The sequence below is a fragment of the Punctularia strigosozonata genome (assembly GCF_000264995.1).
Source record: "Punctularia strigosozonata HHB-11173 SS5 unplaced genomic scaffold PUNSTscaffold_1, whole genome shotgun sequence".
In the NCBI taxonomy this organism is placed as follows: domain Eukaryota; kingdom Fungi; phylum Basidiomycota; class Agaricomycetes; order Corticiales; family Punctulariaceae; genus Punctularia; species Punctularia strigosozonata.
Genome location: NW_006767433.1, coordinates 849,489 through 863,919, shown reverse-complemented (window position 1 = coordinate 863,919; position 14,431 = coordinate 849,489). Strand labels below are relative to the sequence as shown.

General features: G+C 54.6%; 5 protein-coding genes across 5 annotated transcripts; 3 read left to right on the top strand and 2 right to left on the bottom strand.

Annotated features, from left to right (window-relative positions):
• Positions 1 to 2,109: 2,109 nt before the first annotated feature.
• On the top strand, positions 2,110 to 3,341 carry PUNSTDRAFT_129053 (uncharacterized protein; the record flags this gene model as incomplete). The annotated part of the gene is made up of 5 exons (XM_007378220.1): positions 2,110 to 2,263; positions 2,316 to 2,554; positions 2,612 to 2,828; positions 2,885 to 3,175; positions 3,232 to 3,341. 5 exons carry the CDS (start codon positions 2,110 to 2,112, stop codon positions 3,339 to 3,341), a joined length of 1,011 nt encoding a protein of 336 aa, XP_007378282.1.
• Positions 3,342 to 3,736: 395 nt separating this feature from the next.
• Positions 3,737 to 6,117, top strand: PUNSTDRAFT_78886 (MFS general substrate transporter). The gene is made up of 12 exons (XM_007378219.1): positions 3,737 to 3,899; positions 3,959 to 3,970; positions 4,030 to 4,145; positions 4,208 to 4,226; positions 4,276 to 4,465; positions 4,525 to 4,556; positions 4,615 to 4,672; positions 4,707 to 5,374; positions 5,444 to 5,542; positions 5,600 to 5,677; positions 5,732 to 5,836; positions 5,897 to 6,117. Exons 1-12 carry the CDS (start codon positions 3,812 to 3,814, stop codon positions 6,058 to 6,060), a joined length of 1,629 nt encoding a protein of 542 aa, XP_007378281.1. The 5' UTR covers positions 3,737 to 3,811; the 3' UTR covers positions 6,061 to 6,117.
• A 161-nt stretch (positions 6,118 to 6,278) lies between these two features.
• On the bottom strand, positions 6,279 to 8,865 carry PUNSTDRAFT_48356 (serine carboxypeptidase; the record flags this gene model as incomplete). Its single annotated transcript, XM_007378218.1, has 14 exons — positions 6,279 to 6,647; positions 6,701 to 7,079; positions 7,153 to 7,225; positions 7,285 to 7,402; positions 7,462 to 7,486; positions 7,543 to 7,633; positions 7,686 to 7,785; positions 7,841 to 7,951; positions 8,004 to 8,077; positions 8,140 to 8,196; positions 8,253 to 8,287; positions 8,346 to 8,401; positions 8,466 to 8,523; positions 8,617 to 8,865. Coding segments are annotated over 14 exons (1,495 nt in total), but the record flags the coding sequence as incomplete, so codon positions are not given.
• An 841-nt stretch (positions 8,866 to 9,706) lies between these two features.
• On the top strand, positions 9,707 to 12,378 carry PUNSTDRAFT_57860 (Cullin-4B; the record flags this gene model as incomplete). The annotated part of the gene is made up of 10 exons (XM_007378217.1): positions 9,707 to 9,970; positions 10,025 to 10,098; positions 10,154 to 10,261; positions 10,317 to 10,621; positions 10,681 to 10,796; positions 10,857 to 11,316; positions 11,367 to 11,560; positions 11,618 to 11,837; positions 11,892 to 12,064; positions 12,124 to 12,378. The coding sequence occupies 10 exons, from the start codon at positions 9,707 to 9,709 to the stop codon at positions 12,376 to 12,378; spliced, it is 2,169 nt and encodes a 722-aa protein (XP_007378279.1).
• A 140-nt stretch (positions 12,379 to 12,518) lies between these two features.
• On the bottom strand, positions 12,519 to 14,394 carry PUNSTDRAFT_78879 (mitochondrial carrier). The gene is made up of 11 exons (XM_007378216.1): positions 14,111 to 14,394; positions 14,050 to 14,057; positions 13,980 to 13,994; positions 13,622 to 13,930; positions 13,428 to 13,570; positions 13,358 to 13,378; positions 13,289 to 13,305; positions 13,117 to 13,235; positions 13,014 to 13,060; positions 12,827 to 12,961; positions 12,519 to 12,773 (listed from the first exon to the last, which is right to left on the bottom strand). The coding sequence occupies exons 1-11, from the start codon at positions 14,128 to 14,130 to the stop codon at positions 12,732 to 12,734; spliced, it is 876 nt and encodes a 291-aa protein (XP_007378278.1). The 5' UTR covers positions 14,131 to 14,394; the 3' UTR covers positions 12,519 to 12,731.
• Positions 14,395 to 14,431: the final 37 nt, after the last annotated feature.

Below are 14,431 nucleotides of genomic sequence, written 5' to 3'. Positions count from 1 at the left end.
AATTGTTCGTCTTCCAGCGCGATGACGTTCCCCACTGGGCATAATAGTCGAAGATCTTCAGATATTGTGAACGAGATATGGCAGGGGGGGTGGTATCCTCAGAACACCATGCAGTTGTATTGTGCACGTGGGTGATACGCGGCCCCAGCACTGTGGGGAGTGCATGAGCACATAACAGCGTAGTGAGCAGCATTGACATGTTGAACTATACATACCCGAGAAGGTGCGGGATCGAATACTACTCACTCCCAAAGATCTCGAAGCAAGCCGTCACGATATGCGATGAGCGCAAGCGTCGATGAAGAATTCTGTGCACACTTTCAGTCGGGTTGAGTTCGATGGCTTGTAGCAGCAGATACTGATATCGGGCCAGACGATGATGCTGACGGAGAATCGATGATTCTTCGCAATCCTGCATCATGGAGTTCGCGCTGCCTCTGCGCAGTGCCCACCCACTGCTTTACTGTCTCGTTGCCGTACTCTTCTGCTGAGATTCGTGCTTTGCTTGATCATCTGTAGTGCCAGCGACGTCAGTTCAAGAACAAGGCTTCGGTTACCTGAATAGCCATCAATGCGCGGAAGCATTCCCATGGATCGCGTGCTGGACAGATAGTGGGAAATTGAAATGTTGTGATGCAGACTGGCAGTTACTAGCGAAGTTTGCCCCTTCAAGCATAATGAATATTGTGGATCCGGAGGGCGTATCGAAGGGTGCTCGGGATGAAGATTATACCCTCGGCACCGGTGGGCATGTGCCGCTTCCGAACTGTCAATATGCGACCAAGTTCTTTCAATGTCCACATTCGCGCAGAGACGACTTACTCTCATCGTCGAGCAGACGCACGTTCAATTGCCGACGAGCCATCAGAATATCTCCAACAATTGTCTCCCGTTACACAACGTACTCCTCATTTGTGGGTGACGCATGAGAGAATTCGCGAAGCCACCATCCCATGCCACGACGGCGCGAGACAAGCGCCGGCGGTGGCATCAGCTAGAAGCAAGCGTGCCGACGGTGTGATTTCGTGTGAGCGGCTAAGAATCTCGGAGCACCCACAACAATACCAACCGCTTCCAGTCCGACGGAATATCGAGATTTGCGCGATTCGTTCATTTTCTGAGCAGACTGGAGAATTCATGACAACCATACGTGCATCGCCTAGATAGTGGTCGCAAAGACGTCAGCCTCAAGATCGCCCCACCTCTCTGTGTCATACCGGCGTGCCCATCTTATGTTCCTTTTCTTCCTGTCCTGGCACCCTTGACCCTCCTGCTGACGCTTGTCCTCTTTCTTGGCCACTGCCTGTTATGCATTGCGGACCGTATCGCCCTCCTTCCTCCACTCGTTTCGCTCCTATGTACACGTCTCAGTTCAAACACGCCAAGCCACTATTAACAATGTGCAGCGAGATCAAAGGCTGTTCCGCCGTCAGAGCAGCGATGCCAACACGAAGGTGGAGGAGAACTGCAGTAAAGACGTAAAACCGAGCCACATTCGCGGCGCGAGACCTCGCGAGACTCGGCGTGGTCGCGTCACGAGTTTAGGGAGTTCAGACGGACCTCCTCTCTGCCCTTGCGATGACTACCGTTGTACCAAGTGCAGCTCGTGAATTAATCGCTAATCTTCAAGGAGCTCTATCATGTCAAAAATGCGATATCGTTCTGGTCAACCTCCGACTGACCGCTGGACGAGATGGCGGACCGTGCAGATGCATGCTTTCCGAGCACCGTTCTGGCGGTTTATTACCGCCCATTCCTCATTCCGATCGGACAGCGGATAGTTCACCCTTATCCCGCTGCAGGAACGTTCTCGAGTACCTTCGATAATGTTCCTATCGTCCCTCCTTGACCGACGGACCGCGAACGGAACGGCTGCTTCCCTCTGACATTACTCCGCCAGTCCCTTGCCGCTCGCGCGACGACGACCTCATTCCGCCGCCCCTTCTCCAGCCAGGAAATAGAGGATAATCTGCATCAAGCGTGCTCCAGGGATAGCTTGCTAGAGTATATCCGTTATATGCCCCTGTTCTCCTCGTCAGTCGTCTATAAAACCTCGCCCATCCTCGCCTTGGTCCTGTCATCACTCACCCATCCTCACATCCATCCATCATGCAGACCCGTGGACGTTCCCTCAGCCTTACTCTCGCCTTGATTGCGCTAGTTCCTGCCACGCTGGCGCAAACGGCTTGCCCAGCCGGAAGCTACAACACCGAGACCGGCGAAGATCCATGCACCGCATGCCCTGCTGGCCAGTACCAAGACCGTGAGTTTAGATCTCTTCACGGGCTCTCTTCACCGCCTCACGTGTGCTTCAGAAACTGGTCAAACTGCGTGTATCAACGCCCAGGCGGGGTATTTCGTCGCCGACACGGGCGCCACAGCACAGACTATCTGCCCGGCGGGTTCCTACAGCGCGACGGAGGGCAGCACGGAGTGCACCACTTGCCCGGCAGGGTCGTCCTGCCCTACGGAGGGTGAGACGGCTCCTGTGTCGTGCCAGCCGGGGCAGTTCCAAGACCAGACCGGCGCGACGACCTGTAACGATTGCGCAGCGGTGAGCACATTCTTCTATTACAGCGCGTTCGGACACGATCTGATCTCGTCGCTGCAGGGCTCCTTCAGCGACGTCTCTGGCGCCACGGCGTGCTGCACCTGCTGCTCCGGATATTACCAAGACCAGACGGGTCAGACGTCGTGCACGATCTGTCCCGCCGAGGGAACCTTTGCGCAAGGCTACTCGGACCCCGGCGCGACGAATGTCGAGCAGTGCACTGCGCAGTCCGGCGCCGTCGCCACTTGTGACCAGGACACCTCGACTGGCACATGCCGTAAGCATCCTCTCTCCTCCATGCAACATGAGATCGTACTGACGATTCGTTCTCAGCCACGACGACCGCAGATCCCGCTACGCCCACCGGCGGAACGCGCAAGCGTGCCCCGCTCCGCCCTCGTTCCGGGTCGTGCGCACGCGGCCAGAGCTCCTGCCCGGTCTACAAAAACGGCGGCGTATCCGAATACGAGTGCGTCAACACGTCGATGAACCTTGAGCAGTGCGGCGGATGCGTCACCAACGGAGGCGGCCTTGACGGCGCTCGATCGCTCGACGGCGGGAGGGACTGTAGCGCGATCCCTCAGGTGGACGAGGTCAGCTGCTTCAAGGGCGGATGCCACATCAGTCAGTTGTGTTCGCAGTTCGGATTGTGTATGCCGCGCTGACCTTCTGGCGTACAGAATCTTGCCGCGCTGGCTACGAAGTCTCGGAGGATGGTGAACGCTGCCAGGCTTCGAAGAGGACCACTCGCAGGCGCTCGCAGGGTCGTAAGAGTAAGAAGACGCTCTAGAGGCGGAACGATAGTTCTACCTATGATGCTTGAAAAATGATATCAAAGTCTTCGGGTTGGATCTTCTTTTTCGTCGAATGCAGTGTTATTACTATCGAAATAAACCGATTTTTGTGCTCTTTCTCCTGCCCACAATTCATCTTGTCTTCCTGCCTTGGTGTTCGGTGCACTGGGACCGCCACCAAGTGCAACAAAGGTTTGTTAACGCCTATGAGTGCATTCCAGTCGGCTTGAAAGACGACATTAGACCCGCGCTCATGCACGTCATCACAAACTCCTCTCGGAATATCCCACGCCGCCGATCACCTGCATGACTCTCATCACGGATTGTCTGCGGACCCGAATCACTAAACTTTCAGCGATGTGCAGTCGATACTTGCTCCCATCCTCTTTAGAGCCTTCAGGCCCGAGCTTCCAGTTGTCCGATCCGAAACTTGAACTTGGGTGGTCACGATTTAACAGTAAGACCGATGTCGGACCCGGCAGTTAGCCAGGATACCCCTCACCACCGGCCATGGGGACTCAGATGGAGATCGTCGGTGTGGTTTGTCACGGCGGGTACGACCTATACCTGAAAGCATGCAGGATGACATTGATCCCAAGTCTCTTCTATGTAGTCGTTGGCGTCGGTATGTTCTGTTGCACCAGGTTGTCCGAACATTCCTTGAATACGGTTTTCTTCCCGCAGGTATGATGACCGACCTGCTCGTCTACTCGGTTGTCCTTCCCGTGTTCCCCTTCAGACTGGAAGGCTTAGGATATAAGCACGTTTCTGATCTCACGGGCTGGCTGCTCTTCGCCTTCGTACGCCGGTATTCATCCCTGCCCTCCCTACGTTGTTCTCAAATTGCTTGCCATTCCATTAGTCTGGCGGCGTTGTAGTCTGTAAGTATATGTGTTCATTCAAGTTGATGTCGCTTTCACGAATCTCCAGCCACTCCGCCAATCGCCTTGCTGTCCGAACGCTACCAGAACCGCAAGGTACCACTGCTGCTAGGAATGCTCGCCCTCATTGGCTCGCAGGTCATGCTCATGGAGGCTCCTTCGTATTCGATTTTGGTCATCGGACGTGTCATACAAGGAATCGCCTCGAGCGTCATATGGATCCTGGGTCTAGCGCTGCTGTGAGTAAGACAAATATGGCATCGTTTTCTCAGAGCTGAAATCAATGTCGATAATCAAGGTGTGATACTGCCCCAGAACAATCAGTCGGTCGTAAGTCTCCCGCGAATCGTCGAACAAAATGTTGAAGGTTGGAACCTGTGCCTCGCAGGTCAGCTGGGTCTTGCCATGTCTGGCGTGTCGCTTGGGCGAGTACCATGTCACATGCAGTCGGATTGCGAATTTGACCCTTCGGAAACTCAGGCTACTCGTCGGCCCGCCAGCAGGTGGCGCGCTGTACTCGCGCTTCGGCATCCGCGGACCGTTCGTCTTTGGGATTGCCATCACCTTTGTCGACCTCGTCGGTCGGCTGTTGATCATCGAGCGCAAGGACGCGTTGGTATGGGGCATTGATACCATGGCGATGTCAGAGAACACGGAAGAGGACGTCGAGAAGGTGGGCGAAGGTACCGAAGAGGGCGAACGACCATCGACTCAAGCCGAGAAAGTCACCGCTAGCAATACGGTGGACGATACCAAAGTCCAGGGGGGTTCGTGTGAGATTAATGCCGTTCATGCAGGATCCGTCGAGATAACCACGACCGGCGAGTCACAAAGCAACAATGTCGCTCCTGCCCCTCAACCCGCCGAGACCCGCTCGCAGGCTGCTACCTCCGAGCACAAGTCCGTCCACCTCTCCACTGCGGGCGTCCTCGTAAAGCTCGCCCAATCGCCCCGCGCAGTGACTGTGATGGTCAACACGGTCATCTACGGGATGGCGTACAGCGCACAAGAGCCGGTGCTTCCGTTGCATATGCAGGCTACCTGGGGCTATAACTCATCCCAGGTCGGTTTGGTCATGATCGCGTGCGTAGTCCCGACCGTCTTCTCTTCTCCGCTCAGCGGGTGGTACGCCGATCGCCATGGCACGGGTACGTCCAGACCCGCCACTGCCGCCTTTCGCAAATTGACCTCTCACGCATCTGGATCTTCGGCCGCAGAATGGATCACATTCTGGTGCGACGTCCTCTCCATCCCGTTCTGGGTGATTCAGATCATTCCCGTCCTCCCGCTCTTCATCACGTCGCTCGCAGTGCAGAGTATGCTCTCGCTCGCTTCTTTGTATCCTCCGCATACCGACGCTGTTCGTCCACCAGGTTTCTTCACTTCCGGGGTCGTCTCACCCTTAACGGCTGAGTTGGCCTCCATCTCTCGCAACATCGATGGTGTCGGATGTAAGCATGAACCGTGTTCTGCATTCAGACTGTCCTGTAACCCGTCTCCCTCAGATGCACATGTGTACGGTGCATTCAACCTATGCTTTGGCCTCGGGTCTGCATTCGGACCGCTGCTCGGCGGCCAAGTGTACGACCACGTCAAGCATGGATGGATGGGTGAGTGACATATCGACGGACAAGGCTAAGCTCGCTTACAGGGACTGTGCTTCGTTTCAGCCGTCTGCCTCATCGCGACCGGCTGTGTGGCCGTCAGCACAGTTCTAGCGGTGCTGTACACCGGAGAAGATACCATCCGTGCCAAATTACGGCGCCGGCTTGCCACTTTCAGGGTTGAATCCTCATCCTCTGATCCTACGATTGTTCAACCATATTGCCAATGAGCATTGATACGATGTAGATTGTGGAACATTAATCTCAGATTTGTTTGCAACGACGACACTATGCACTGTTCCGACTCCTCCCGTAAGGGGAAGAAGTTGGGTTTTCCGTACTGGACTCCGTCGCAGTGACACCCCTGTGGCCCCGCCAAAACGTTGCAGTGCCGTGACGCTTAGCAGGTATGATCGTGCTGCAGCAGCGCGCTTTGGGTCTTCTAGGGGTGACTCTGAGTGTTCGGCGTGTATTGTAGTAGATCGCCCGCTCCCAATGCGTTCGGCGAGCTTCGGCAGGGTATGCGCAACGAGAGCAACGAGAGAGTGGGGATAGGCACAACAGTCCAAGTCGGCGACCCGGTCAGGCATGTAATCGAGGCAGGTTCGTCTTCTTGCTCTCATCGGCATGCCCGGGTCGCTTGTCCTTGCATGGGCATGGATATCGTAGCCAATACGCAGCGTGCAATCTCTTGAGGGCAGTAAGTCTCGCAAGCAGCATATGACGATGTACGAATTTTATGCGATTCTCATAGTGCCAATCCCTTTAGCCATCGTTCTGCCAAAGCCAGTGCCTCCTGCGGTTTATCCTGCGGAGCCTGAAGCACGCCGTCAGAACCTGCTCCAAGAGTATGTACACTGTCACACGTACGTAGTGTCCCGCCCCGTAGATAGTGGCGACTGTCAGTCCTCGGGAATTTCTGGCTTGGCCGGCGATCACCCCGTCAACCGTCCACTCGCGCGGCTCCGCGTTCGCCAGGGCCTCTTTGCCGCTCCACTCCATCGCTCGGGTCCAGCGGTCGTTGCCGACCCAGCTGCACAGCATGTCGTTCGTGCCGGCGTACACGAGCACGCGGATGCCGCGCTCCAACAGGGCGGCGACGTGGAGGTGCGTGGGCTGGTTACGATCCATGGCGGCGTGGAATGCGGATTGGATGGCGTAGTCGCACGGCGCGTAGGGTCCCCGTCGGGCGGGATCGACACCCATGGCTTCTTGGACGTCCGGGCGGGAGAGGTAGCCACGTACGTCCCTGGATGGCAGAATACATGGTGAATGACGGTTGACGGTTTCGCGCGATGGTGGAGGGTATCCTGGGCACTTACTTGTGGGAGTAGTAACAGCCTGTCTCTTCGTATTTGCCTTCGCACTTGCGGCTAAGATCGTAGCCATTAACATCTGAGGTCGGCGTCGTAAGTCGCTATCGTTGAGCGCAATGCAGCGATAAGAGGTGCTACCTGTGGAACGAATCATCTCTGTGATCGAATCATCGCAGAAGTTGAGGGCAGCCGTGCAGCTCATGGCGTCGAGCTGATCGATGCAGGCCGCTTTTGTCCACTGTCGACATCTCGGAACCTGAAGGTTCTTCTATTAACGGAAGGACTGCACCTCCAAGACTAAGTGGTCAGCCTCACTGCTTGCGTCATGCGGACACACGTCCTAGCGACCCAGGCGGTCAGTACGAGCCGCGAGCTGGAGAGTTCATCCCGACGTACGAGATCGGAAGGACCGGCGGGACAGACACGGATGTGCACATCATGTCGTATCGAGCGATGGTAGACTCGTAGATGTCGGTCAGACCATTGCCTGGTAGCTAACTTCAGTGAAGCTCCGGGGGAATCGGATGGATCATGCACACCGAGCATGATGGACGTGAGGTTGATGGGTGTTAAGCCCGCTTCCACAAGCTTGGAATTCATATCGTATATAACAGAACCAAACACTGGCATCATGCGACCCTAAACATCATGTGTGAGGTGAAAGGCCAGGAAACATTAGGGAAGAAGCGCGAACCGCGTACGACTCGCCGGCTAAGTGGAACGCCCTCCCCTGGAACTTACTGAAATTTTCGAAGAAGATGACGAGGAATGCTGCGATATCCGCGCTAGCTTCCTTGGAAGTTTCCTGGAGAGCTCTCATCACTATCCGATGGTTTGGTTTACGCAGCTCTACTGACAACGTATTTTCCGTGATCGGCATAGGACCATCCCGAGCCGACAGGTTGATCGATGAAGATTACATTCGCGACGGCTGAAACGCAGGTATTGCGTCAGCTCGAATGGATACAGGGATTTGTGTGATTCCATGCGTACAGTTCCAGGAGTATTCGTTGTACTCAGTGGCATTCGGGCTTATAACTCGACACGGTCCTGCGCACAAGTAAGTACCTATGTCATCGACTTCGCGAAGTCATAGAAAGACGAACCAAGCTCCGCGAACAATCCCACAGAAGAGCTGCATCTGACATTGCAAGGGAGGAAATGAGACTGGCGCTATCAGTTGAGAGCGCGCAACCTACCCCGGGCCTCCATTTCCCCACAGAACGACGTCGTCAGTATCAGGGTCGTTGCGACTCTACCGGAGGGGTGCAGCCCCGTTCAATTGATAAACCACAGCGTCATCGTGTAGCTATACCTACTTCAAAGAACCAGAAGTATATGTGCTTCACATGCACGTCGATATAGCCCGTGTAGGCACTATAGCAGGGTGATGCGATCAGTGCGTAGCTTTCGATACCCAGATAAAAGCAGGGCCGGTCGGGGCGTCTATCACGCAACTCGTTCACTCACTCAACGCTCCCGTCGCATAACCGCGACTTTTTGACGCGTACCCGATGGTCAGCGAACGCGGGATGTTCAAGCGAGGCGTATCCGTCGTAAGAGAGCGCGTTCAAGGCCCCGAAAGGTTCGAAGGAGCCGTGTTTGAGGATTTGAAGTACGCTCTGGCCGCGTTCATGGACATGACGATCTTGCTCCTTAGCTTGATTTGGGCTCAGAAGAGACAGCAGCCCGAGCGCTGGCCAGAGAGGGCAACGCATACTCAACTAAGGCACCACCGTCGACGGCGTTGAATCAGGGAAAGTTCGTGACTCGGAAATGCGCAGTAACTTGAAGGGCCCAATGTAAGGTCCGTTATAACCGAGTGTTGTCATCGCTTCCTCTGAACGATGGCCGGTTCAATAAACGGTATCATTGGCGGATGCTGCTCGTTATGTTGACGTTGAAGCACCAAAGGCCCGAGTGACGAGGCCTCCTACCGATGTAAGTTGTTTGACGTAATGCGTCTCCGCCTTTACCGGAGCTACTCCGGCTCGTCCACTGTCGTGACTGGCGCTGAGTGGAAGCATCTTGCACGGGAAATCATACCTTTTGCTATCGACACCCCGACTCCTGTGTACGCTCTCATTACCGGAATTCGGAGAGACCGATCTCTGGAGCAGTAAGGGTCATCATACAGGACTCGGCGGGACTTGGCTTGTAATCTTGCATACATTTCGTCAACGAGCACTTGAAGGTATGCCAAGTTGGTTCCGAGGTACTTTTGATCTCTGATGAGATCCATAAGCCTTTGTGCGCTCTTGAATGGTCACAATGCCCTCAGTGTTCGACTTGCTCAGTTTACCAACGACATCCAAGGGTTTCAGCGCACTCCCGCCCCCAGAAAGCAATGCTCTGGCGTCCCCGGTGTACAAGAAGGCACGCCTCGACGCCGACGCTGAAGCCCGCGCTACCGATCTGAACAGGGGCCCTATCGTCATCAAGCTCAGGCTTCCAGGTGTGCCGTCTTGCACCTACTTTCTTCTCATCATCACTCATCGAACATGCACGCGAATCAGAGAAACCTGACCCTGAAGCGCATGTCAATAAGACCAAGCAGAGCATGGGAGCATGCCTCCGTGCGGCACTCGATCCGCAGGATAAGCTCCCCTTGCCGGATCTCCCTCTGTCCTATGAGGGGTTCTACGCCGGCTGCCGGTATGTGGTGACCGACGCCGAACAAGGAGAATATGTATACGGTGCGGTGAAGCTAGAGCTGGAGAGGTGCATTGGGAAGCTGGCGAATGAGTTAAAAAACGAGAAGATCGACGCTGTAGCGTGGATTGTGCCGTTCAACAGGGCTTGTGACTGGTTCCAGAAACGAGTCGTGAGCTCAGCAATCTCACCGGGGACACTTGAAATAAGGCTGATCGCAGTGTAGGTTCTACTTGAGTCACTTCTCACCTATCTTGACAAGGAGTACGTGCTCAAATACCCAAAGTTCAGTTCAATCCAGTATGTGATCTCGCTCATACGCTATGACGCCATACATCTCATGAGTGATCAATAGCGACCTTGCCTTTGAGCTCTTTTCAGCCGGGATCTTCGGTGACACAATAATCTTCACCAAGATACAGGACGGTTTACGAAATTGGGTCAATCATGAGCGAACAATGAGGTCCGTGCCGAATATTACTGGCCAGATGCCATTACTCAGCCCTGCACGTTACTAGAGCCGAACATAAATTGCGCTCTGAGATTCCTGCTCTGTTGGGACATCTTAGCACCCACGACTACTATGATACGTTCGAGTCGTACTTGATCGAGGTCACCCGCGACTTCTACTCCGCCGAGGCCGACCGACTTGCTGTTGAACTGAAGGACAAGGCGATGGAGTACGTGCTGAAAGTCGAAGAGCGGATCGCGGAAGAGGAGAAAAGGGGCGAGGAAGTGTTACTCCCGCAGAGCAGGGGCGAGTTCAAGAAAGCAACGGAACGAGCGTTCTTGCTGGGAAGGCTGGAATGGATCGCTACGGATGGTGAGTGCATTCGAGTTCCAGTATATTACCGTGGAGCATTAGTTGATGATTTGACCTAGCACTGGCACAATGCTTGAAGGAAAGAAACGGCAATCAGATTGCAGGGATGTATGCCCGCTTCGCGCGCGTGGACGGTTTGAAGATACTGTGTGTTGCGTTCAAAGCGCATGTCCAGGTGCGCTGACATTGTCCACCGATATATGGCACGTGCATATCATTGACCATGTCTCCATAGGACGCGGTGCAGAGAATCGTCCTTGACACAGAGCATGACGCGGATATGGTGCCGAAACTCGTTGCTCTACATGGTTTCTGCAAGAAGCTCCTGGAAGACGCTTTTGTGGATTATACCTCTCCTTCTACGGGCACTTCCGACGCGCCGCCCATGAAGCGCATGAATCGCGCCTTCTTCGATGCCTTGAAAGACGCGTTCGGCTCTGGCTTCAAGGCGCGCCGGTCGAAGCCGGCGGAGATGATCGCCAAGGAGCTCGACAAGGCGATGAAGCGCGGCAAGAAGGACATGACCGAGCAGGATTTCGAGCGGAACGTCGAGGAGGTGCTAGAGCTGTGCAGATACACGGACGACAAGGACGTCTTCCGCGCGTTCTACCAGAGGGCGCTGGCGAAGCGGCTGCTGCTCGCCCGGAGCGCGAGCGACGATGATGAGAAGAGGATACTGAAGAAATTGCAGACGGGTGAGCAGTTCAGTGATTACTTTGCGTCGATTCTGACGATAGATGCACAGATTATGATCCCGAGTTCAGCATGGGTGATCACATGTTCAAAGATCTTGCTCTCTCGAAGGACCTGTACGAGGAGTACCTGAAGTCACTCACTGGCCAGGCGGATCCTTCAGCACGCGACCTTTTCGTTACTGTCATCCAGCGCAGCTCATGGCCATTCACGGCGCGGACCAAGGACGCCGTTTTGCCGACCAGGGTAACTCGCCTTTTCGTCCTGTATCACGGTCCAGGTTCTTATCCTATGATCGCGCAGATGCAGGAATCATTGGAGGGTTATCTTACGTTCTACAAGAACAAGCATAAGAACCAAAAGCTTGATTTCGACCACGCTCTCGGCACTGCGACAATGACGGCACGGTTCGACAAGGGGAAGAAGGAACTTACCCTCACCCTCTACCAAGCCATCGTCCTCCTGCTATTTAACGATGAAACCGAGCTTAGCTATGAGCGCATTCGAGATTCAACGGCCATGGGTCAGTGACTATCCACATGGACCGTAACACCGCAGTTGACATGCTCGTGTACAGACCCGACGGAGCTGAAGCGTGTGTTGCAAAGTTTGGCGTGCGGGAAGAAGAAAGTGCTCTTGAAGGTTCCGCCTAGCAGAGACGTAGGAGACAAGGACGTGTTCCGCTACAATGGCGAGTTCACCGACCCGAAACACAAGGTCCACATCAGCAGCATCCTGGCGCAGGACACGGTGGGTGGTCCTTGCCATTTCTCATCTGAGCGACAGTTGATGGAGACATACTGTTGTAGCCCGAAGAGTCAAAGCGCACCCAAAAGGCCATCGAAGGCGAACGTCGTTACATCATTGACGCTGCGATTGTGCGCATCATGAAGGCGCGCAAGAAGGTGAAATACGAGCAGCTAGTGACGGCCACCGTCGACGCGGTCAAGAACCATTTCCTCCCTGACGTGGTCGACGTGAAAAAGAGGATCGAGGGGCTGGTGGAGGAGGAGTATATGCGTCGCGACGAGCACGATAGGCATATGTTCCATTACATTGCATAAAACTTCTCCGGTGTATGTCCTGTACGTTACTATGTACCAAGAGATGGCCACGAGTTGAAATCTATGGTCATGGAACCCTCGATCAAATCAACCTCGTTAATTAGTAACATCACCCCAGGGGTGCAGGCTGACTGGCAATAGAACAGAATGTGATTAATGCACAGCGACAAATAGCAAAGAGCACATAATGATATGAGGAATTGGACGGATTCCTGAAATGTGGGCATGTCTACCATCTAGGGGTCTAGACTACTAGACGTATGCAGACCTCCTCACTGGTCCCAGTCTAGATCTACGAAATGAAACGTGCGTCTGAGTAGATCAAAGCATTCGCTCGATCATGAGCGGGTGAATTAAGGTGCGGGGTGAACGGTACCCCAGGCCTTCTTCAGTTGCTGGAGGGTGACGTCAGAGTAGAGCGCGACAGGATTTGTTATAGTTAACTCACCTCGAAGAACACGAACAGCAGGACTGTCTGTGGGCCGAGACGTATGAAAGCAGGAGTCCAGCCCTTGAAGAGAAACATGGGCCCTTCTTCTCGTAGAGACCGGGTAAATAGCAATATGGGGTTGTGCGTGTCGTTCTGCGGAGTTGACGTGAGATGTGATCAGCTACAGCCATGTAAAAGTGCGCACCGAAGACATTATGCGCGACTTCATGACATCGGCAGGGGAGCAAATAGCTGCGCAGCATGATCAATAATGTCATCACAGAAAGGAAACCAGGGTATGGACGCACTGGTAGCGACAGTACCAGATAAACAACTGGACACCATGTGAAGAACTAGATTGTCCTGGAAATGATAGTCGACGCCCGGTACTTGCGAACCCAGAAGCCTCGATTTGAAGAGGTCATATCTAAGGGTGCCGAATTGGTATATTTGCCCAGAAGATTGTAGACACGAACTCACGACCCGACCTGCGAAGCCTGCCGTAATGTCTGGGTTAGCGGCATATGGATGGTGAACACATGAACATACATTCATCAGGATAGCCCTGATCTGTACATGCAATCAGTGATGCGGATTTTGGACCGACATTGGTATTTACCGTGTTCGCCTCTAAACCTCGGACCAGCCCTCGCAAACCTTCCTCTCTGACGAGGCTCACTAGTCCCGTGACCGCGTTGGGGTAACCATAGCGCTTCTCTGGCGGTCTGATGGAATCGCTAGTCATTCGCACCAGAAGGATATCTACGCCGAATGGGGCTTAGCTTATCAGACTTTAGATTAAAGTTGACGAACCGGCCGGGTTGCCAGCGATTCCCCCTAGCCCGCCGCAGACAGCTGCCGCCGCCAGCAGCTTGCCAGAGGACGGCTTGCCCTTCTCTGATAGCTTCTGCTTCGCCTTCTCGTAAGTCCCTATCCTGACCAGGGAATACGACATTTGCCGCATGATGGCGGCGGAGAGGCCGGTGAACAGGCTTCGTACGCCGTCCTTCGCTATGGTCCTTTGCAAGACGTGCAACATGGAGGGGTGTGCTCCGGGTGCCGATTCAACGGTCTGCATGCGGACCTTCGTGAGGTCCAAAGGGTGTGTGCATGCCGCGGCCACTGCAGAGTGTATTAGAGGGGGGTTATACGGAGGCAATCTGCAACGCACTGGAGGCGGCTACACCTGGTAGCATATGACATATGAGTACAGATAGCTGAGCGGGGTTGCATGGACGGACCTCCTAGCCTGAAAATACGGTTTAGAGCGCTAACAACCGCCGGAGAGATAGCAGTGCTTACCAGAACGGATATGAGGACATGTTGAAGCCAGGGGAATGGGGCTCAACGTCCCGGCCCCTTATATATCGGCTGCCCGTCGGCAATGTAGATGCCACGGGTTATCAAGAAGTACGCGTGTGCGTGCCGGCAGCACGAACACGGACGGCGTCTGCACCGATGGCTGAACGATATGGGAACAGGCGTCCAGTAGACTGGCAGTCAAAGGGAACCTATCTCGAGTGTAACGCGCTCGACGGAGCGTGCAGCGTACAGGACGGCTTTAGGCGCGTCGGAAAGTTTGCGGCCAATGAAAGGGCCGGACCCGCGGGAACGACCAGCACC